We start from the raw sequence: 25,060 nt of genomic DNA, 5'->3' as shown, positions 1-25,060 counted from the left end.
TTGAGTATCCAAGGGCCCGTGCCAAATCATTTCAGCCTCCTGGCGGGGAAGAGGCATTGCCGTGCCCTCTTCACAGCCGTGCGGGTGTCTGTGGACCATGTTAAGTCCTTAGTGATGTGGACGACAAGGAATTTGAAGCTCTCGATCCGCATCACTACAGCCCTGTCAATGTGGATGGGGGACGTGCTCTCTCCTCTTTCTCCTGTAGTCCACCATCAGCTCCTTGGTCTTACTGACGTTGATAGAGATGTTGTTTCCCTGGCACCACACTGCTAAGACTCTGACCTCCTCCCTGTAGTCTGTCTCATCGCCGTCGGTGATCAGGCATGTGGTGGAATTATAATCAAAGGAGAGACATTTAGATTTCTTCAAAACAATTGAACTGTATTATTTATTTACTGCAGTAATGGAGTTGGTAGGTAACCACCCTGGAGGTGATCACTGAGTTACAGCTCTTTATAGCTCTTTATGAATACACGACAAACAGCAGATGTGTGGATTGGGCCAACAGGTTAGGAGTTGTATGAAATAAATGAATAATTCACAGCAGACAGTATCTGCTGTGAAGACTGTTCTCAATGTAAAGGGAAACAGGGCTTGGCCCCCAAAACGAGGTTCCTCTCAAGCCGAGCCATCTCCCTCACATTAATGGAACGTGGCTTGTTAGGTTTATCACCTAAGGCATCGTAAATCTACTGTCAGTGTTAACACAGACACATGAGAGTTCTAACCCCATTCTGTTACGTCTAAGAAAAATGCAATAACAGTATTATAACAATCTTGTAATTTCGCCACCATAGGCCTACCCCCGTTGTGTCGTCAGCAAACTTGATGGTAGTGTTGGAGTCGTGGGTGAACAGGGAGGGGACCCCCCGTGTTGAGGGTCAGCGTGGCAGGTTGCCTACCCTCGCCACATCGGGCCAGCCCGTCAGGAAGTCCCGTATCCAGTTGCAGAGGGAGGTGTTCAGTCCCAGGGTCCACAGCTTGGAGGGGACTATGGTGTTGAACGCTGAGCTGTAGTCTATGAACCACGTTCTCACATAGTTATTTCCCCTCTTGTCCAGGTGGGAGAGGGCCGTGTGAAGTGCAATAGAGATGGCATCATCTGTGGATCTGTTGGGGCGGTATGCAAATTGGAATGGATCCAGGGTGTCTGGGTTGATGGTATTAATGTGTGTCATGACCAGCCTTTCAAAGCACTTCATCATTACAGATGTGAATGCTATAGGGCTATAGTAATTTAGACAGGTTACCTTGGAGTTCTTAGGAACAGGGACAATGGTGGTCAGCTTGAAACATGTTGGGATTACAGACTGTGACAAGGAGACCTTGAAAATGTCCGTGAAGACACTTGCCAGCTGGTCTGCGCATGCTTTGAGAACGCGCACTGGTATTCTGTCTGGCCTGGCGACCTTGCGAGCTTTAACATGTTTCAAAGTTTTACTCACATCGGCCATGGATAGCCAGATCACACAGTCATCCAAAACAACGGGGCTTTCACGCAAGACTCAGTGTTATATTTATAGAATCGAGCACATTTACAGTGGAAGAAAAAGTATGTGAACCCTTTAGAATTACCTGGATTTCTGAATAAATTGGTCATACAATTTCATCTGATCTTCATCGAAGTCATAACAATAGACAAACACAGTCTGCTTAAACTAATAACACACAAACAATTATAATTGTTCATATTTTTATTGAACACACCGTGTAACCATTCACAGTGCAGGTTGAAAAAGTATGTGAACCCTTGGATTTAATAACAGGTTGACCCTCCTTTGGCAGCAATAACCTCAACCAAACGTTTTCTGTAGTTGCGGATCAGACCTGCACAAAGGTCAGGAGGAATTTTGGACCATTCCTCTTTACAAAAATGTCTATTCCACAATATTCTTGGGATGTCTGGTGTGAACTGCTCTCTTGAGGTCATGCCACAGCATCTCAATCGGGTTGAGGTCAGGACTGACTGGGCCACTCCAGAAGGCATATTTTCTTCTGTTCAAGCCATTCTGTTGTTGTTTTACTTCTGTCTTTTGGGTTGTTGTCTTGTTGCATCACCTAACTTCTGAGCTTCAACTGGCAGACAGATAGCCTAACATTCTCCTGCAAAATATCTTGATAAACCTGGGATTTTTGTTGTTGTTGTCAATGATAGATAACAAGCTGTCCAGGCCCTGAGGCAGAAAAGCAGCCCCAGACCATGATGCTCCCTCCACCATAGTTTACAGTTGAGATGAGGTTTTGATGTTGGTGTGCTGTGCCTTTTTCCTCCACACATAGTGTTGTGTGTTCCTTCCAAACAACACAACTTTAGTTTCATCTGTCCACAGAATATTTTGCGAGTAGCGCTGTGGAACATCCAGGTGCTCTTTTGCGAACTTCAGACGTGCAGCAATGTTTTTTTTGGACAGCAGTGGCTTCTTCCATGGTGTCCTCCCATGAACACCATTCTTGTTTAGTGTTTTACGTATTGTAGACTCGTCAACAGAGATGTTATCATGTTCCAGAGATTTCTGTAAATCTTTAGCTGACACTCTAGGATTCTTCTTAATCTCATTGAGCATTCTGATCTGTTCTCTTGCAGTCATCTTTGCAGGACGGCCACTCCTAGGGAGAGTAGCAACAGTGCTGAAATTTCTCCATTTATAGACAATTTATCTTACCGTGGACTGACTTTTAGAGATACTTTTGTAACCCTTTCCAGCTTTATGCAAGGCAGCAATTCTTAATCTTAGGTCTTCTGAGATCTATTTTGTTCTAGGCATGGTTGCAACAAGCCATGCTTCTTGTGAATAGCAAAAAACTCAAACTGATGTGGTAAACTCTTCAATGCTATCAGATGAATCCTTGAACATATCCCAGTCTGTACTAGCAAAAAATCTTATAGCCTCGCGTCTGCTTTATTGGACCCCTGACGTACTGAGGGCATCAGTGTTACTTCCTGTTTTGAGTGTTTGTTTGTAAATGGGAAGCAGGAGAATAGATTTGCCGAAGAGAGGACGAGGGAGGGCCTTGTATGCGCTTCTGTGGGTAAAATAAAAGTGGTCTAGACTTTTAGCGCTTCTAGTAGAGCAGAAGAAGTGAGGTTGTATGTCTACCCACATTAAAGTCTCCGGTTTCTTGTTTGTTTATGGCCCCATACATTTTTTTGAGTGCCAAAGTGGTGTTGGCGCTCTTACCATGAGGTTTTCTATATCAGGTGAGCAAAAGCTTGAGATTTCCTTCACACTGGAAGCAGCACACCAGTTGTTGTTTATTAACAAGGCGGCCTCAGGACATACCCGTGGCCGTCTGATCATGCTGCTGCATGGGGAAACCACTGAGTTCTACGTACATAGAGTCATCCAGTCATGTCTACGCAAGGTATATAATATTGCAGCTTTTTAAGTCTCTGATAGGAGACTCTCGAACAAAGCTCGTCCATCTTATTCTCTAGTGACTGGCTATTTGCCAATAGGATGGAAGGGAGTGCCGGTCGATTTTCTCTTTGTCTCAGTCTCACCAGGATGCCGGCTCGTCTACCCCATCTACGCCCGTGGCGTTTTGGTAGCCCATGAAACAAAGGAATTGGTTCCGGTATGAACAGGTGAGTGTGAGATGAAGTCGGATTTGAAGTCGAAATTGAGGTTAGTAACTGTTGATCTGATGTCTAGAAGTGATTGGCAGTTGTACACTGAGTACAGAAAACATTAAGAACACCTGCTCTTTCCATGACATAACCAGGTGAAAGCTATGATTCCTCATTGATGTCACTTGTTAAATCCACTTCAATTATTGTAGATGAAGGGAGGAGGCAGGTTAAATATGGATTTTTAAGCCTTGAGACAATTTAGACATGGATTGTGTATGTGTTCAATTCAGATGGTGAATGGGCAAGACAAAAGATTTAAGTGCCTTTGAACAGTAGTAGGTGCCAGGCGTACCAGTTTGTGTCAAACTGCAAGACTGCTGGGCTTTTCATGCTCTACAGTATCCTGTGTGTATCAAGAATGGTCCACCACCTAAGGACATCCAGGCAACTTGACACAACTATGGGAATCATTGGAGTCAACATGGGGGGCCAGCATCCCTGTGGAACGCTTTCAAGTCCATGCCCCGAAGAATTGAGTCTGTCCTGAGGGCAAAAAGGGTGTTCCTAATGTATGGTATATCCAGTCTGATAATAGTATGAACTTTCTGTACAACAAAAAGTAAAGATAAACACAAAAAAGTCACTAAATAACGTAGTCAGGGTTAGAACTCGTAAGTAGTCGATGCCATTTCCTAAGCGGCCAACCTCAAAGTGGTACACACACTGCCTATTACCATTTACAGGAATAGCTAGTGCCTTCCTGCATGGCTTAAACCTCGTCTCACTGCTCTGCTGACCTGATTTCAAATAGTAGTTGTTTTCTTTCAAATACTTTGAGCTGTGCCTACGCTTGAGCCTGCCTGCCAGCTACATTTCATTCAAATACAGATAAGGTATTTGAAAGAAATTAAATACTATTTGAACCAAGGTCTATTTCACACCTCTGCAGGGGTTCCCAAACTTTATTGGCCCATGACCCCATTTTGATATCTGAAAATGATTTAGACCCAAACCACGTGTAAAACAATTATGTCATTAACAGCCAATGTTGACTTTTTAAATTGCTGCTATGGCAGTCAATTGCAAAGTAATCTGACATAAGATAAATGATCTCACCAACATTAATGAGATAGGTGTGCTTGATGCAGGTCGCATTGGAGATGATCAAAGTCAGGGGGTGTGGTTGACAGTGGGCACCTCATCTCTCCTGTCACATCCAAACTGGATCGGTATTTGTTTTTAATGCAGACGAGAGCACTGACGTTCAGTCACATGACAGTTCGATCAGCTGTTCCATTTCACTTACTGGCATGTCAACTGAGCCAGGATCACAGTCAAACAGATTTAGCTGATTCGGTCACTCATCTGTAGAGTTTTGCTGTATTTCCCCTGCATGTTTGCATTCAGTTCGTTCACTTTCTCGAATATGTCCATAACATATGCAAGGAGGACACATTTTCTTTTCATTAAACAGAAATTCAACAAAGTCTGTTTTTATATTAATTGCAAATGACAACTGTTCCTCTCTGAATTCAAAAAATCTTCCCAACACTCCAACCTCGATAACCACCAAGCCTCGGTGTGAAATAAAACATTGTCATGCTCTTATCCCATATCTCCAAATAGTTTTGTGAACAAGCATGCACAATGTAGTTTACAATTGAAGTTACCAGCTGCATATCTCTGAGTCCTGTGCTCAACTCTTTTGCCGTCAGTTGCTCTAGGTGTATCCATTATAGCTCAGTGGGTGATATAATGAGTCCATATGGCAGAGGGAGACATTCATAATGTGCAACGGCCTGCCCACTGCCCGTAATACAGTGCATTCGAAAGGTATTCAGACCCCTTCCCTTTTTACACATTTTGTTATGCTACAACCTTATTCAAAAATGCATTAAATAAAAAAAGTACTCATCAATCTACACACAATACCCGATAATGACAAAGCGAAAACAGGTGTTTGCAAATGTATTACAGATTTTTAAAACAGAAATAACTTATTTACATAATTACTCAGATCCTTTGCTATGAGACTGGAAATTGAGTTCAGGTGCATCCTGTTTCCATTGATCATGCTTGAGATGTATCTACAACTTGATTGGAGTCCACTTGTGGTAAATTAAATTGATTGGACATGATTTGGAAAGGCACACACCTGTCTATATAAGGTCCCACAGTTGACAGTGCATGTCGGAGCAAACACCAAGCCATGAGGTCAAAGGAATTGTCCATAGAGCTCCGAGGCACGGCGGGGAAGGGTACCAAAAAGGTCAGCATTGAAGGTCCCCAACAACACAGTGGCCTCCCATCATTCATAAATGGAAGAAGTTTGGAACCACCAGCCAAACTGAGCAATTGGGGGAGAAAGGCCTTGGCCAGGGAGATGATCAAGAACCCGATGGTCACTCTGACAGGGCTCTAGAGTTCCTCTGTGGAGATGGGAGAACCTTCCAGAAGGACAACCATCTCTGCAGCACTCCACCAATTAAGCCTTTATGGTAGAGTGGCCAGACTGTAGCCATTCCTCAGTAAAAGACACATGACAACCCACTTGGAATTTGCCTAAAGGCAACTAAAGGACTTAGGCCACGATGAAACCAAGATTGAACTATTTTGCCTGAATGCCAAGTGTCACGTCTGGAGGAAACCTGGCACCATCCCTACGGTGAATCATGGTGGGGATCATTTTCAGCAGCAGGAAGACTAGTCAGGATTGAGGGAGAGATGAACGGAGCAAAGTACAGAGAGATCCTTGATGAAAACCTGCTCCAGAGCACTCAGGACCTCAGACTGGGGGCGAAGGTTCACCTTCCAACAGGACAACGAGCCTAAGCACACAGTCAAGACATTGCAGGAGTGGCTTCGGGACAACTCTCTGAATGTCCTTGAGCGGCCCAGCCAGAGCCCGGACTTGAACCTGATCTAACATCTTTGGACAGACCTGATAATAGCTGTGAAGCAACACTCTACATCCAACCTGACAGAGCTTGAGAGGATCTGCAGAGAAGAATGGGAGAAACTTCCCAAATACAGGTGTGCCAAGCTTGTAGCGTCATATCCAAGAAGACTCGATGCTGTAATCGATGCCAACAGTGCTTCAACAAGGTACTGAGTAAAGGGTCTGAATACTTATGTAAATGTGATATTTCCATTTTATTTTCAATAAATTAGCAAAAATGTCTAAACCTGTTTTTGCTTTGTCATTGTGGTGTATTGTGTGTATACTAGAATAAGGCTGAAACGTAACAAAATATGGAAAAAGTCAAGAGGCCTGAATACTTTCCGAAGGCACTCTTATGTCCTTGTGAATAGCATCCCCCGCCATGTAACGAACAAAAGTCATTGCATTGGCATCTCGGCCCTCACCGCTAACATCCTTTTGGAGAGTATAAGGTGAGGAGTTTGAGTCGTTCAGAGTCAGAGTTTCCTCTTGATTGCTAGCTAAGGCATCAATTCTTAGTTTCACAGTGATATCTGCCAAAGGATTAATGTGAGTTTCTGTCCCTCTGCCTCCTCACACATTATTTTCACCATATCAATTGCGTCCGGTAATATCAAAGTCTCTGCAATAGTGTGTGGTTACATAGCGTTGCGGGCTTAGCCATTCACCGTGGGAATGATTCAAGTGCAACGGTCAAGTGTGGCCTTTCCCACGATCTAAGGGCGCGCTCTGGTTGAATTTTTACTTTCATATTTGAATCATTTAGATTGAGATTTTTAAGGTTAACCACATTACAGTTATTTAGAGAGACAAAGACAACATTATTGTATATTTTTTTAATTGGACAAAAGTAGAAACTTCGAGCTAGAAAATGGTATATCATACACTGCAGTTGAGGAACAATGGAGTAATTCTGCTTTGAAAATAAACTTGTAAACCCAGTTTGGGGCTGAAAATGGCCTGTGAATGTTTTGGTACCTACTGAAGAGCTTTTCTTTGTCTACACCCATTCAACATCGTTCACACCCTCTTAAGCCTTAGCCCCACCCATCTCTTTAAGGATTCACATGTGAGGCCATGTGTGAAACAGAGTGAATAAGGTAGTCTAGTAATGGTAGTAGTAAAAATGCAATTTATCTAGTCCTTGGCCTATATCCCAGTCTTACTTTGGTGCAGGTCATGCTGTTCTTCACATTACCATCTCTGATAAACACACACTATATCAAATACAATCAAAGTTTATTTGTCATATGCATGGTATACAAAAGGTGTAAACGGTACAGTGAAATGGTTACTTTCATAGTGGAGTCTTTTGTTTAGTGTCTAGCTAGCTAAATAATTTACCATCATCTCAACTCATACGACCTTGCACCATGCATGAATCTGCAGGTAGCTGAAGCTAAACAACTAGGTTCAATGTTTGCTAGTTGGCTAACATTAGGCTATAATAGCCATGCAAATGTGAATAATATTACTACACAGATCATATGCGTAACATTAGCTAACGTCAGCCATCTAACTAACAGTACTCTTTAATTTGCAATGAAAACGACTTTCTGACAAAATTAGAAATGTATGATATCTGAAAATGTAGCTAGACTTTTACCTATATACATGGATGAACGCTTCTCCCTCTCTTTCATGGATGGCATGGTTGCCCTTAGTTTGAAGATGTAATCCAGGGACAGGTGTTTTAAACAACAACCTTCTGTGTTTTCTTTTAAACTCTCTCCTCATTTGGGGCTCCCAAGTAATGCAGTGGTCTAAGGAACTGCATCTCAGTGCTAGAGGCGTCACTACAGATCCTGGTTTGATTCCAGGCTGTATCACAACCAGCTGTGATTTGGAGTCCCATAGGGCAGCGCACAATTGGCCCAACGTCGCCCGGATTAGGCTTTGGCCGGGGTGGGGCGTCATTGTAAATAAGAATTTGTTATTAACTGACTTGCCAAGTTAAATAAAGGTTAAATTTAAAAAATTGGCTTCTGCTTCCGTTCCGCTGATTTCAAAACTCGGTCAACTTCTTCCGTAAATCAGGGATTTCCTCATCGTCTGATTAATTTTCAGTGTCCGATAGAGTCAGCATGGCATGATTGTCCTCAAGAAAGTAGTCCATCACAACTTTTTCCCACTGATCTTTGTCGATAGAGCCTGTTAACTTAACGGCAGCAATGTTGAGCAGTAGCAAAAATATTATCTTTAAAAAAATGCAGCGGTAGAAAGGATTATCTACACATACTGAGCAGCTCATGTTATAGACAGAAGCACGCTAAATGGCAGACCAATCCGAACTCATCTCTCGGCTTGTCCAGCCCATCACTTATCTCAGCCAATCATTGCTAGTGGGAAGATTCCTGTATTTTTCAGTGGCTAAACCAACTAGGCTACTATTTAACAATTGTATTTGTATTTACAGATTGCATACATGTTTGGTTTTTGCATTTTGATAAATAAAAAATGTATAAAATAACAAGTAAAAATTCCTCTCATGTGAAGTATTGACATGCGACATATGCCTAGCTTCTTGAAACAGGTCACATATTGGTAGGTGGGTAAAAACAATCCCTTTGGGCATGGTGAAGTTATTAATTCAACTTTGCATGGTGTATCAATACACCCAGTCACAAAGATACAGGTGTCCTTCCCATCTCATTTGCCGCAGAGGAATGAAACCACTCACGGATTTCACCATGAGGCCAATGGTGACTTTAAAACAGTTTGAGTTTAATGGCTGTGATAGGAGAAAACTTAGGATGGATCAACAACATTGTAATAATACTAACATAAATGACAAAGTGAAACGAAGGAAGCCTGTACAGAATAAAACATATTCCAAAACATGCATCCTGTTTGCAATAAGACACTGAAGTAAAAGGCAAAAAATGTGGCAAAGAAATTAACTCTATGTCCTGAGATCAAAGATCTATGTTTCGGCAAACACAACACATCACTGAGTACCACTCTTAATATTTTCAAACATGGTGGCTTAATCATGTTATGGGTATGCTTGTCATCGGCAAGGACTAGGGAGTTTTTTATGCATGAAAATAAATGGAGTAAAACTAAGCACAGGCAAAATCCTGGTTCTTTCCAACAGACACTGCGAGACCAATTCACCTTTCAGCAGGACAATAACCTAAAACACAAGGCCAAGTATACTCCGGAGTGTCTTACCAAGATGACATTAAATGTTCCTGAGTGGCCTAGTTACAGTTTGGACTTAAATCTGCTTGAAAAGCTATGGCAAGACTTGAAAAGCAATGATCAACAACTAACTTGACAGAGCATTGAAGAATTTTGTGGTCTGAGGCAGGCGTTAGATTAGAGGGTTTTCAAGTGCAAAGTTAATAATGATGGTTTTGGGAAACAGATCAGAGATTTAACGATGCTCCAACAAAAGTTTGAACGATTAACTTAGCCTTAAGATGCTTTTGGGAAGCCGGCCCCAGGTCATTCCTGTGTGATGAGAGCTAAGATGTGTACCGTTCTGCACTTGTAAAACTACACAGCTGTTTTGTGCACTTTGCCTGGACTGTATGAATATTCACTCAGAATAAATAAAAAACAGGGACTGTATTATTTAGAGGAAGAGATTCCTCCTGCCCAGACGAGTAACTCCCCCATCCCCCTCTACCACATTTGGGCTAATCAAGTACATTAGTCCAGTGTGCCACCTGTACAACCACCTGTTTGTACCCAGGCCACCAGACCCGCAGCCCATTGGCTACCTCAGTATTCCACACAGCACCTGTTCACCTGCCTGAGAGAGAGAGACCCTTTCTCTATCCCTCTCACCCTCCCCCTCTCTCCCTCTCCCTTTTCTTCTCCCCCTCTTTCCCCTTTCCCATAGACAGCAAAAACAATACAAATAAAGCCTCAATCAATGAAAAATGAGAGGAACCTTTAAGAGTGCCAAAGCTAGTTCTTCAGCTATTATATTTGACTTCATTATAAGGGCACAAGGCGAGACCCAGATGCAGACAAGGGAGGCAGATGGTTTGAGTCTTTGATATTTTTTAAATCATTCCAAAAGGGGTAGGCAAGAGAATGGTCGTGGACATGCAAAAGGTCAAAACCAGTTTAGAGGCCAAGAGGTGCAGAGTGGCAGGCGGCCTCGAGGTCAGGGCATGCAGAATGGTCAGGCAGGGGGGTACAGAGTCCAGAAAATTGGCAAGGGTCAAAACCGGGAGGACTAGCAAAAGAGAATAGAAAAAGCAGGAGCACGGGAATAATACGCTGGTTGACTTGAACATACAAGACGAACTGGCACAGAGAGACAGGAAACACAGGGATAAATACACCGGGGAAAATAAGCGACACCTGGAAGGGGTTGAGACCATCACAAGGACAGGTGAAACAGATCAGGGTGTGACATTCATAACAATTGGACAGGGCTGATTTATATATAATGTTATTTCTAGACTGTATTTGATATTTAAAACACTTTGAAATGCCAGTTAGGCTTGGCTCGCTTAACTGCTGCTCCCACGGACAGAATGTGGGCAATTGTTTTATTGTGATTTAAGATTGTTTTGTGAGTGAGAGTTGGAACCTTGAACGACTTGTCTCCAGCAAATATACAGGTGAAAAACAATCCTTTCTGAGAGGGTCAAGGGGTATAAGTATACGTTTGTGATGAACAGTCCTTCTTACAATTCCATTTTCCATCCGCTTTGTGTTGACCCTTACCCTCTAACGCTTCCCCTCTGTCCAGGTGAACGCTCCAGCTCCGGTGCGGCCTGGGGCGGTGGAGCAGTACAAGAGGGCGTTTGCCCGTCAGAGAGCCCGTGACCTGGCACAGCATGCAGATACACTGCTCTACAAGGACAAGGAGATTGCTGCCCTTCAGCAGGAGTGTAGGCAGCTGGAGACCCGTCTGGGCACAGCCAAGGTACTCCACACCATAGAAATAGAATCGGAATACCCATTCTAGTATCTGTACTTCTATACCCAATTCAGGTGCAAAACACTCTTTCAATACCAATCTAATGTTTGTGTTTGAGATCGACTACTTTGCAGTCTGACTGCAAAATCACTGACGTAAAAATCACCTTGGCTTGCATTCCCTCAAATGCGCTCAACATTTCAGATGTAAAAATCACCTTGGCTTGCATCCCCTCAAACGCGCTCAACATTTCAGATGTAAAAATCACCTTGGCTTGCATTCCCTCAAACGCGCTCAACATTTCAGATGTAAAAATCACCTTGGCTTGCATCCCCTCAAACGCGCTCAACATTTCAGATGTAAAAATCACCTTGGCTTGCATCCCCTCAAACGCGCTCAACATTTCAGATGTAAAAATCACCTTGGCTTGCATTCCCACAGACGCGCTCAACATTTCAGATGTAAAAATCACCTTGGCTTGCATCCCCTCAAACGCGCTCAACATTTCAGATGTAAAAATCACCTTGGCTTGCATTCCCACAGACGCGCTCAACATTTCAGATGTAAAAATCACCTTGGCTTGCATCCCCTCAAACGCGCTCAACATTTCAGATGTAAAAATCACCTTGGCTTGCATCCCCTCAAACGCGCTCAACATTTCAGATGTAAAAATCACCTTGGCTTGCATCCCCTCAAACGCGCTGAACATTTCAATAATAACCTGTTATCTAACACTAGCAGTCTTCCCACAAAAGGCTCTCTGTGTCATCCATTGTAGTCAGTCCTATTCACTAATCTCATCAAAGGACTAAAATGCCTCAGGTTTGCCCTCTGTTGGTCTGTTTGGTAACTGCTCTTGAAAACCCTCTAAGCCTGAACTAGTGACTGAGCTGTACTGATACAGATGTGTAGATAGAGAGACCACCCTCTCCTCATGGCTGTGATCTAAGTGCCTGATTTAAATTACTCCTCTCTATGCCCGTCTGTGACTAAGAGCTCATTTTCTTGCTCTGAATATCTGCTGGGAGTACTACTACAGAGGGAATCCCAGGATGAGCTGTGGACTGAGTTGATGGTGATGATCAGTGGCGGACTTACAATTAGACAGAAGAGGCAATTGCTTCAGGCCTCACATCTACAACATCCGTAGAGTACGGCCTTTCCTCGCCAAGGAAGCGGTATATGTCCTAATCCAGGCACTTGTCATCTCCCGTCTAGACTACTGCAACTCTCTTTTGGCTGGGCTCCCCGCTTGTGCCATCAAACCCCTGCAACATATCCGGACTCCCAGGGCACACGGTGAAAAACGCAGCTGCTTCTTTATGGGATCAAACTTTTTAAATTGAAACGTTTTCAATGTTTAAAACATAGCGATCGGATCGTAAATGGAGGCAGCTGAAGTTTGAATCCCGTGAGGGTGAAATACAGTCAATAGACAGACTTGTCAGGGATTGTTTGGCGAGTAATCTGGCTAGCCTAGCTATAACATTACATTTAGTTGGCTATCTAACGTTACCTTGAACAGCAATAACAGAAACATATGGACACCAGTAGAAATCTACACAGTGGTGAGAAAAGCATGGAGACAAATTTATCAAAGAAAGAAAGTGCCAATAGCATGGCTAATGTCATGACGGAGATAAGGAGTCTAGGTACAAAAATTGAAGTAGAAAGAAGAAATGAAGCTGTGTATTGAAAAAGGACTGAATAGTAAAATTGACAGCTTACGTGTATCTTTGGAGAAAGCCATTTAGGATAATCATACAGCTCTGCCGACTCAACTGGAGAATAATAACAAGCAGCTACAAGGCCACATTGCTCTTGAAGTTGGACGTCTGGTGACCATGTAGAATTCCTAGAATCTGGTTTAATAGGCGCTGCCAAAACAAAGTTCGACCCAGACATGTCTATCATAATGGCATGTCTGCCAGCTGATGAATAGGACCTTATCTCCAAAGTGAACCAGTTGATATCGGTAGGCCTAGGCTTCGAAAAACAGAGGTGACTGTAGTTGAGAGGGGTTGTGAAGGTGGAGTGTCGGTCTGTGAAGGAGAAAGGGTCTCAGAAAAAACAAAAGCTGCGAGACCATCCTGATTATAATAAAGTCTTCCTTCGATGAGCCAAGTCTCACATGATCGGCTTATAGAACTGAACTTCAAGACGCTGCTGAGAGAAATACCAGGAGGAAAGGATTATTTTGTCATGGGAAGTGGACGGGTCATGAAATGAGAACAACCAGAGGGACAACAGCAGACGGGTCATGAAACGAGAACAACCAGAGGGACAACAGCAGACGGGTCATGAAACGAGAACAACCAGAGGGACAACAGCAGACGGGTCATGAAACGAGAACAACCAGAGGGACAACAGCAGACAGGTCATAAAACGAGAACAACCAGAGGGACAACAGCAGACGGGTCATGAAACGAGAACAACCAGAGGGACAACAGCAGACAGGTCATAAAACGAGAACAACCAGAGGGACAACACGGACAAGGACATGAGGGTGGACAGACCTACTACATACTGAGGGGCTTCCCATCCCCTACGAGATTCCATTTCAAAAGTGCATGTTAACGGATGGACTACATTGAACAAGACACAATGAATAATGATACTAAAATCCTTAAACCCAGACATTATCTTGATAAATGAAACGCATTTGTGTCGGCAACAACAGCAACACTCACATGAAAGCCCCAAGGGATTCTGGGGGAGTGGGAATATGTGTAAAGTATGATATGATGAAAGCATATAAAATTGACATTATCGATAAAGCCATAGAGAAGGAATTATTGGTTTGCACTTTGAACATAGGGAGTCAGATTGTTTTGTTTTCATGATATTTGCCACCTGAACAGTCCACAGGGGGTAGAGATGGATCCTCCTTCTATAGTCATTTGTTAAGTCAAGTATACCTATATACAGAAGAAGATGCTATTTACATATGTGGGGATCTTAACAGTTGAATTGGGAGGTTAGATGACTATATAAATGATATTGATGATATTCCATCGCGTGTTGCTTTGGATGGCTTTGTTAATCATCATTAATCATCATGGAGAGACCCTATTAGAATTCCTTCAGGACTCTAAAAGGTCATTAATGGAAGGATATGCCACTTAAGCGATAACTTTACATCCATATCTGGCAAAGGAAAAGCTGTGGTGGACTATATAGTTAACCTGGAATTGAAGGTGTTATCTCCTACACAGATGGTTGAAGAATGCAAATGTTTTCGCACCTCGGCTCGCAGGTAGTATAACTTTTCATTACATTTCACTATAGCACAACGGTTTGATTTGTCTAATCTTAGCAATTTCTCCTTAGCTAGCTACATAGCCGTCTTTGTATCAAAGATAATTGCGTAATCATCGTATTTCATCGTCCTAACGTAGTCTACACTGCTACCTGCCCAGCAGCTAGCCAGCTAGCCAGCTAGCTAACGTCCACCGTCTACCAGTTGTCTTTGCTGTCTTTGCTGTCTTCGTATCCAAGATAATTGTGTAGTTTAGAGTGTGTAGTCTTAGAGTGATTATCTTAATTTACCGAGGTTAGCTAGCCAGCTATTTGTCGTCCTTAACGTAGGAGACACTGCTAGCTAGCCAACAGCTAGCCAACGTCTGCCGAATAGAACTTCCTCACTCAACAACCCGGTCGCATTCCGCTTCGCTCCACAGGTAGTATCACATTTTCATTTCATTTCATTACAGTACAACGGTTTGATTTGTTTGATCGTAGCAGGCTACATAGCTAGCTACATAGCCGTCTTTGTATCAAAGAGAATTGTGTAGTCTAGAGCGATTTTCTAGGTTAGCTAGCCAGCTATTGTCGTTCTTTTAACGCAACGTAACGTAATCAACACTGCTAGCTAGCCAGCTAGCCCCCGAATAGCAGCACTGTGGGAAACTATCACACTCAACGGAACGACTTGATTAGTGTAGTGTCAACAACGCAGCCACTGCCAGCTAGCCTACTTCAGCAGTACTGTATCATTTTAATCATTTTAGTCAATAAGATTCTTGCTACGTAAGCTTAACTTTCTGAACATTCGAGACGTGTAGTCCACTTGTCATTCCAATCTCCTTTGCATTAGCGTAGCCTCTTCTGTAGCCTGTCAACTATGTGTCTGTCTATCCCTGTTCTCTCCTCTCTGCACAGAACATACAAACGCTCCACACCGCGTGGCCGCGGCCACCCTAATCTGGTGGTCCCAGCGCGCACGACCCACGTGGAGTTCCAGGTCTCCGGTAGCCTCTGGAACTGCCGATCTGCGGCCAACAAGGCAGAGTTCATCTCAGCCTATGCCTCCCTCCAGTCCCTCGACTTCTTGGCACTGACGGAAACATGGATCACCACAGATAACACTGCTACTCCTACTGCTCTCTCTTCGTCCGCCCACGTGTTCTCGCACACCCCGAGAGCTTCTGGTCAGCGGGGTGGTGGCACCGGGATCCTCATCTCTCCCAAGTGGTCATTCTCTCTTTCTCCCCTTACCCATCTGTCTATCGCCTCCTTTGAATTCCATGCTGTCACAGTTACCAGCCCTTTCAAGCTTAACATCCTTATCATTTATCGCCCTCCAGGTTCCCTCGGAGAGTTCATCAATGAGCTTGATGCCTTGATAAGCTCCTTTCCTGAGGACAGCTCACCTCTCACAGTGCTGGGCGACTTTAACCTCCCCACGTCTACCTTTGACTCATTCCTCTCTGCCTCCTTCTTTCCACTCCTCTCCTCTTTTGACCTCACCCTCTCACCTTCCCCCTACTCACAAGGCAGGCAATACGCTCAACCTCATCTTTACTAGATGCTGTTCTTCCACTAACCTCATTGCAACTCCCCTCCAAGTCTCCGACCACTACCTTGTATCCTTTTCCCTCTCGCTCTCATCCAACACTTCCCACACTGCCCCTACTCGGATGGTATCGCGCCGTCCCAACCTTCGCTCTCTCTCCCCCGCTACTCTCTCCTCTTCCATCCTATCATCTCTTCCCTCTGCTCAAACCTTCTCCAACCTATCTCCTGATTCTGCCTCCTCAACCCTCCTCTCCTCCCTTTCTGCATCCTTTGACTCTCTATGTCCCCTATCCTCCAGGCCGGCTCGGTCCTCCCCTCCCGCTCCGTGGCTCGACGACTCATTGCGAGCTCACAGAACAAGGCTCCGGGCAGCCGAGCGGAAATGGAGGAAAACTCGCCTCCCTGCGGACCTGGCATCCTTTCACTCCCTCCTCTCTACATTTTCCTCTTCTGTCTCTGCTGCTAAAGCCACTTTCTTCCACTCTAAATTCCAAGCATCTGCCTCTAACCCTAGGAAGCTCTTTGCCACCTTCTCCTCCCTCCTGAATCCTCCTCCCCCCCCCTCCTCCCTCTCTGCAGATGACTTCGTCAACCATTTTGAAAAGAAGGTCGACGACATCCGATCCTCGTTTGCTAAGTCAAACGACACCGCTGGTTCTGCTCACACTGCCCTACCCTGTGCTCTGACCTCTTTCTCTCCTCTCTCTCCAGATGAAATCTTGCGTCTTGTGACGGCCGGCCGCCCAACAACCTGCCCGCTTGACCCTATCCCCTCCTCTCTTCTCCAGACCATTTCCGGAGACCTTCTCCCTTACCTCACCTCGCTCATCAACTCATCCCTGACCGCTGGCTACGTCCCTTCCGTCTTCAAGAGAGCGAGAGTTGCACCCCTTCTGAAAAAACCTACACTCGATCCCTCCGATGTCAACAACTACAGACCAGTATCCCTTCTTTCTTTTCTCTCCAAAACTCTTGAACGTGCCGTCCTTGGCCAGCTCTCCCGCTATCTCTCTCAGAATGACCTTCTTGATCCAAATCAGTCAGGTTTCAAGACTAGTCATTCAACTGAGACTGCTCTTCTCTGTATCACGGAGGCGCTCCGCACTGCTAAAGCTAACTCTCTCTCCTCTGCTCTCATCCTTCTAGACCTATCGGCTGCCTTCGATACTGTGAACCATCAGATCCTCCTCTCCACCCTCTCCGAGTTGGGCATCTCCGGCGCGGCCCACGCTTGGATTGCGTCCTACCTGACAGGTCGCTCCTACCAGGTGGCGTGGCGAGAATCTGTCTCCTCACCACGCGCTCTCACCACTGGCGTCCCCAGGGCTCTGTTCTAGGCCCTCTCCTATTCTCGCTATACACCAAGTCACTTGGCTCTGTCATAACCTCACATGGTCTCTCCTATCATTGCTATGCAGACGACACACAATTAATCTTCTCCTTTCCCCCTTCTGATGACCAGGTGGCGAATCGCATCTCTGCATGTCTGGCAGACATATCAGTGTGGATGACAGATCACCACCTCAAGCTGAACCTCGGCAAGACGGAGCTGCTCTTCCTCCCGGGAAGGACTGCCCGTTCCATGATCTCGCCATCACGGTTGACAACTCCATTGTGTCCTCCTCCCAGAGCGCTAAGAACCTTGGCGTGATCCTGGACAACACCCTGTCGTTCTCAGCCAACATCAAGGCGGTGGCCCGTTCCTGTAGGTTCATGCTCTACAACATCCGCAGAGTACGACCCTGCCTCACACAGGAAGCGGCGCAGGTCTTAATCCAGGCACTTGTCATCTCCCGTCTGGATTACTGCAACTCGCTGTTGGCTGGGCTCCCTGCCTGTGCCATTAAACCCCTACAACTCATCCAGAACGCCGCAGCCCGTCTGGTGTTCAACCTTCCCAAGTTCTCTCACGTCACCCCGCTCCTCCGCTCCCTCCACTGGCTTCCAGTTGAAGCTCGCATCCGCTACAAGACCATGGTGCTTGCCTACGGAGCTGTGAGGGGAACGGCACCTCAGTACCTCCAGGCTCTGATCAGGCCCTACACCCAAACAAGTGCACTGCGTTCATCCACCTCTGGCCTGCTCGCCTCCCTACCACTGAGGAAGTTCAGTTCCCGCTCAGCCCAGTCAAAACTGTTCGCTGCTCTGGCCCCCCAATGGTGGAACAAACTCCCTCACGACGCCAGGACAGCGGAGTCAATCACCACCTTCCGGAGACACCTGAAACCCCACCTCTTTAAGGAATACCTAGGATAGGATAAAGTAATCCTTCTCACCCCCCTTAAAAGATTTAGATGCACTATTGTAAAGTGGCTGTTCCACTGGATGCCATAAGGTGAACGCACCAATTTGTAAGTCGCTCTGGATAAGAGCGTCTGCTAAATGACTTAAATGTAAAATGTAAATGTTTTGACTTAATTGGAGAAAAAAGTAGACTTCCTGATCATTCTCTTTTATTTATGATATTTTCTGTTGGCCACAAATGTTCTCAACCACATTCCCAGTGGGTCAGAAGTTTACATACACTCAATTAGTATTTAGTAGCATTGCCTTTAAATTGTTTAACTTGGGTCAAACGTTTTGGGTTTTCAACAAGCTTCCCACAATAGGTTCGGTGAATTTTGGCCCATTCCTCCTGATAGAGCTTGTGTAACTGAGTCAGGTTTGTAGGCCTCCTTGCTCGCACACACTTTTTCAGTTCTGCCCACAAATGTTCTATAGGATTGAGTTCAGGGCTTTGTGATGTCCACTCCAATACCTTGACTTTGTTGTCCTTAAGCCATTTTGCCACAACTTTGGAAGTATGCTTGGGGTCATTGTCCATTTGGAAGACCCATTTGCAACCAAGCTTTAACTTCCTGACCGATGTCTTGAGATGTTGCATCAATATATCCACATAATTGTTTTTCCTCATGATGCCATCTATTTTGTGAAGTGCACCAGTCTCTCCTGCAGCAAAGCACCCCCACAACATGCTGCCACCCCTGTACTTCACGGTTGGGATGGTGTTCTTCGGCTTGCAAGCCTCCCCCTTTTCCTCCAAACATAACGATGGTCATTATGGCCAAACAGTTCTATTTTTGTTTAATCAATGTCTACACTGTATTTCTGATCAATTAGATTTTTCCTAATGGACAAAAAAAGTGATTTTCTTTAAAAAACAAGGGCATTACTAAGTGACCCCAAACTTTTGAATGGTAGTGTATATATGTATGTATATTATTTTACTGCTCTAGGGATGTAATTATTGTTTGGATAACCTTATTTACTATTATGTATTGATTTACTTTTTCACTCTTTATGTGATGCACAATGCAGAGAACACCGGAGAATAATGATCATTTAATTGCAATAGTGAATTATTGTAATGTTTGTTGATGTGTCAATTAATCCCATAAGGGATAGGTTTGCTAATTGGCAATTTGACACGAAAATAAAATTTCATTAATTGATTTGTTCATTCATTCCAGAATGCGGCAGACCGCATGGTGTTCAACCGTCCTAAGTTCTTCCATGTCACCCCGCTCCTCCGCACAGTCCACTGGCTTCCAGTCTAAGCTCGCATCATCTTCAAGACCCAGGTGGTTGCCTGCAGTGCAGCAAGAGGACTGCCCCTCCTTACCTTCAGGCTATCCTCAAACCCTACATCCCAATCCTAGCACTCCGTTCCTCCACCTCTGGTCTCTTGGCCCTCCCACCCATACAGGAGGGCAGCTCCCGCTCAGCCCAGTAAAAGATCTTCTCTGTACTGGCACCCCAATGGTGGAACAAGCTTCCCCCTAAAGTCAGGAAGAAGAGGCCCCTGCCCATCTTTCTAAAACATCTGAAACCTTCTCTTTGAATAGTATTTTAAATATCTCTCATGGCGTCTCCACTTGAGGTCCCCCCATGCTCCACTCGAGGCCCCCCAACCCCCCACTCCCCCGACAAACAACCCGCTATAGTGGGCTGCTGGAAGGGGGGGTTTTGCCTGGCCACTGTGCCCAGGTTAATGAGGCCACGTTGTTGACAGAAAAGGCCTCAAAAAAAGTTAATGAATCCATACAGCCAAGTAATAATTCATCATAGATCAATAATTTATTTCCGTACATACAAGTGCCTTGCGAAAGTATTCGGCCCCCTTGAACTTTGCGACCTTTTGCCACATTTCAGGCTTCAAACATAAAGATATAAAAATGTATTTTTTTGTGAAGAATCAACAAGTGGGACACAATCATGAAGTGGAACGACATTTATTGGATATTTCAAACTTTTTTAACAAATCAAAAACTGAAAAATTGGGCGTGCAAAATTATTCAGCCCCCTTAAGTTAATACTTTGTAGGGCCACCTTTTGCTGTGATTACAGCTGTAAGTCGCTTGGGGTATGTCTCTATCAGTTTTGCACATCGAGAGACTGAATTTTTTTCCCATTCCTCCTTGCAAAACAGCTTTAGCTCAGTGAGGTTGGATGGAGAGCATTTGTGAACAACAGTTTTCAGTTCTTTCCACAGATTCTCGATTGGATTCAGGTCTGGACTTTGACTTGGCCATTCTAACACCTGGATATGTTTATTTTTGAACCATTCCATTGTAGATTTTGCTTTATGTTTTGGATCATTGTCTTGTTGGAAGACAAATCTCCGTCCCAGTCTCAGGTCTTTTGCAGACTCCATCAGATTTTCTTCCAGAATGGTCCTGTATTTGGCTCCATCCATCTTCCCATCAATTTTAACCATCTTCCCTGTCCCTGCTGAAGAAAAGCAGGTCCAAACCATGATTCTGCCACCACCATGTTTGACAGTGGGGATGGTGTGTTCAGGGTGATGAGCTGTGTTGCTTTTACGCCAAACATAACGTTTTGCATTGTTGCCAAAAAGTTCCATTTTGGTTTCATCTGACCAGAGCACCTTCTTCCACATGTTTGGTGTGTCTCCCAGGTGGCTTGTGGCAAACTTTAAACGACACTTTTTATGGATATCTTTAAGAAATGGCTTTCTTCTTGCCACTCTTCCATAAAGGCCAGATTTGTGCAATATACGACTGATTGTTGTCCTATGGACAGAGTCTCCCACCTCAGCTGTAGATCTCTGCAGTTCATCCAGAGTGATCATGGGCCTCTTGGCTGCATCTCTGATCAGTCTTCTCCTTGTATGAGCTGAAAGTTTAGAGGGACGGCCAGGTCTTGGTAGATTTGCAGTGGTCTGATACTCCTTCCATTTCAATATTATCGCTTGCACAGTGCTCCTGGGATGTTTAAAGCTTGGGAAATCTTTTTGTATCCAAATCCAGCTTTAAACTTCTTCACAACAGTATCTCGGACCTGCCTGGTGTGTTCCTTGTTCTTCATGATGCTCTCTGCGCTTTTAACGGACCTCTGAGACTATCACAGTGCAGGTGCATTGATACGGAGACTTGATTACACACAGGTGGATTGTATTTATCATCATTAGTCATTTAGGTCAACATTGGATCATTCAGAGATCCTCACTGAACTTCTGGAGAGAGTTTGCTACACTGAAAGTAAAGGGGCTGAATAATTTTGCACGCCCAATTTTTCAGTTTTTGATTTGTTAAAAAAGTTTGAAATATCCAATAAATGTCGTTCCACTTCATGATTGTGTCCCACTTGTTGTTGATTCTTCACAAAAAAAATACAGTTTTATATCTTTATGTTTGAAGCCTGAAATGTGGCAAAAGGTCGCAAAGTTCAAGGGGGCCGAATACTTTCGCAAGGCACTGTATATATTTCATATCAATGTTAAAATAATCCAGGTTCTTCTCATAATAGTAGAAACAAGTGTCATTAATAACCCACAGACTGGTTAATAATAATGGACTATTCCACATGCATCGTTTCACGCAATATGATTGCAAATGTGACTTTCATTGAAATTAAGCTACAGCATTGAGGCACTTTCAGAGTGGGGCAGAGAAAATACATTTTTATTTTAAATGAAGTTAACCTTTACCTAAGTTAACATTTATTTAGTGAAAAGCCAGGTGCTGCTGATAATGCTGCCATCTTGTCGAAGCCCATGTATCTCATGCTGTCTGGTAAAAAGAGTATGGCATGTCATATTCTTTTTGGCCAGACAGTATCAGATATATGGGCTACATATAGTAAGACAGAGGGGCGCTGTTTCCCTCGCTTGGATGCTTTCTCCGGTGAGATAGTTTCAGCCACTTACGAATTGAAAGAAAGTTGGCAGGTACACATTGCACTGTTAGGATGCTGGAATTATTTTGGGTGAACGTGCGAAGGTAGCCTACTTTTTGAAGTGATTTGTATGTCATTCAGATGAAAACATCATAACTGGTTGTGTTCATGGCACATTAAAAGGTAATACATGTTTACAGTTAAATTACATATCGTTACTCTAAAACCCATACAAAATGTGTGTGGGGGTGCTCAGACTGACCGCTGCCTGGGGCCTCCAAGTCACTAAGTGTGCCCCTTGTGATGATAATATTGAGGATGATGATGGCAGTGTCAGTATGTTCACCGGTGTTTAACCCCACCAGAGCCTGATGCATCAGGTCGCAATTGTAAATGAGAACTTGTTCTCAACTTGCCTACCTGGTTAAATAAATAAAAACTTTATAATAATGTGACTAAGACAAGAGGGAGACATTGTTTTCCCAGCCTGAGTGGAAAAGTCCTCAAGCATTACAATGCATTGTTTCACATCTCTTTGACATCTTTGTGTGTGTGTTGCAGGGCTGCCCTATTCCGTCCAGCGTGGTGGAGTTTGAGAGGCTGCTGAGGGAGTCTCAGAAGGAGGTGCTGAGGCTCCAGAGGCAACTGTCAGTCTCCTCCTCCAGAGTCACCTCCTCTAAAGAAACCTCCTGCAGGGAGCACAATGGCCACGACAGGCCCTGCACACCTGAGGAGAAGAGCAAAGAGAATGTAAGGACTGGAACTATTTCATGATATAATAAATACCATTTAGCAGACGCTTGTATCTAAAGCGACTAACAGTCATTTGTGCATGGCTCCAACACTGCCCCCTGTTGATGGTAAAAGAGCACTACATCAGAGCGGTATAGGAACGGAATACCTTTTGCCCTGTTAGAAAGAGAACTCAAAGCAACGGACCTGGGTTCAAAAACTATTAAAATAATTTTGAATGCTTTAGCTGTACCTGATTGAGCTTGCCTGTTGCAATGTAACCAATAGAAAACTCTTAAATGCACAAACCATACCCACCTGGCACCGGAGATACTTTTGAGGAGATGGGAAACTCCATTGGAATCATATTAACGCTCATTGTGTACTTTGCCTGTACGTTGTCAATGGCCCACGCAGTGCATTTTGGGTACACTCTGACAAGGAGATCTCTCCTTCAAGGCATCAATGGGAGTCGATTAGGCGCTAGCACAAAATCCAAACATGAGCACAAATTGAACAAGAAGCTCAATATTACAAATCTTTTCCAGGATTTGAGGGAATTAACTTGTTCTCTGTAATATCGTATAGCTTTGAAATCGTGACATTACGTACTTTTGAAGAAAATATGCCGACTTCTCGACTCATACCCTGACTTTTAGAAGGGATTGCGTGATGATTAGCTTATCAACCGCGTGACGCAGCATGACAACACAAAGGCGACTGGTGGACAGTCTGCTGGGCAGAGCGTAATACTTTTCTCCATTCATTTCCCACGGGGATTCTTATCTCCTTCTTTTCTAATATCTCTGCTGGCACTTCAAGCAGGCTAAAGCAAATGATACAATTATTAGAAATATTTAAAATGGTGTATTCCCACCTTATATTAGTCATTAGGATTTTTAAAAACATTAGTACAAATCAAATTGTATTTGTCACATGCGCCGAATACCACAGGTGTAGACCTTACCGTGAAATGTTTACTTATAAGCCCATAATTAACCAACAATAAAGTTAAGAAAATAGAGTAAAGAAAATATTTACTATATATTCAAAATAAAATAAAAACGGATCACAATAAAATAGCAATAATGAGGCTGTAACAGTACTGAGTCAATGAGTGTGGGTACAGGTTAGTTAAGGTCATTTGTACATGTAGGTAGGGGTAAAGTGACTATGCATAGATAATAAACAGCAAGTAGCAGCAGTGTAAAAACAAAGGGGTGGGGGGGATCAATACAAATAGTCCAGGTGGCCATTTGATTAGTTGTTTAGCAGTCTAATGGCTTGGGGGTAGAAGCTATTAAGGAGCCTTTTTCCAGGTCTCTGACCTCCCTATAGGCTGTCTCATCGTTTCTTGGTGATCAGGTCTACCTTCGCTATGTCATCAGCAAACTTAATGATGGTATTGGAGTCGTGCTTGGCCGCGCAGTCTTGGGTGAACAGGGAGTACAGGAAGGGACTAAGCACGCACCCCTAAAGGACACGCGTGTTGAGGGAAAAAAATAGCACAAGCAATGTGTATAACCTAGAAGTACCCACCCAGATGTAACTGCCCATCTAAGTACTATTTATCTCCAAACACCACATTTTGCTTCCAGTGTGCTTCTGTCCAGATGTTGAGGTTTAAACCATCCAGCTGCTGTGGAATGAGTACAGTGCTGCAGCACTTCCCAAAAGGCAGCACAGCGCGAGGCTGAGTGTGGTGACGTGACGCAGCGTGTTTAGGGCCAAGTTTGAGATTAGGCTGAAGCTGACTGACTGACACGGACCGGGTCATGTCTTTTCATTACGAGGGGTGGATGGGATAGATATAATAGCTCTCTGTGCTGTGATGTGCTGTACTCTCAGGGTTATGCTGATAGAGCTGACTACAGTAATCTGCCTGACTGCCAGGGGACGTAATGAGATGATTCCCTGTCTTGAACTTGGGCCTGATTTAGAGACACAAGTCACACGCTCCCTCTGCTCTCTCTGCAACACTAATGACTAAAGA

The 25,060-nt window shown here is 44.1% G+C and overlaps 1 protein-coding gene across 1 annotated transcript in view; it reads left to right on the top strand.

Moving 5' to 3' along the window:
• LOC115105391 (peripheral-type benzodiazepine receptor-associated protein 1-like) overlaps positions 1 to 25,060 on the top strand; it is a 175,007-nt gene that overhangs the window by 83,510 nt on the left and 66,437 nt on the right. Inside the window, 2 exon segments of the mRNA XM_029627372.2 lie at positions 11,230 to 11,406; positions 22,897 to 23,085. Coding sequence (XP_029483232.2) covers positions 11,230 to 11,406; positions 22,897 to 23,085 — 366 coding nt within the window.

This window comes from Oncorhynchus nerka, linkage group LG22 (assembly GCF_034236695.1).
Source record: "Oncorhynchus nerka isolate Pitt River linkage group LG22, Oner_Uvic_2.0, whole genome shotgun sequence".
Classification (NCBI taxonomy): domain Eukaryota; kingdom Metazoa; phylum Chordata; class Actinopteri; order Salmoniformes; family Salmonidae; genus Oncorhynchus; species Oncorhynchus nerka.
Note: the sequence above shows the minus strand (reverse complement) of the source record. Positions and strands in the feature narration are given on the sequence as shown.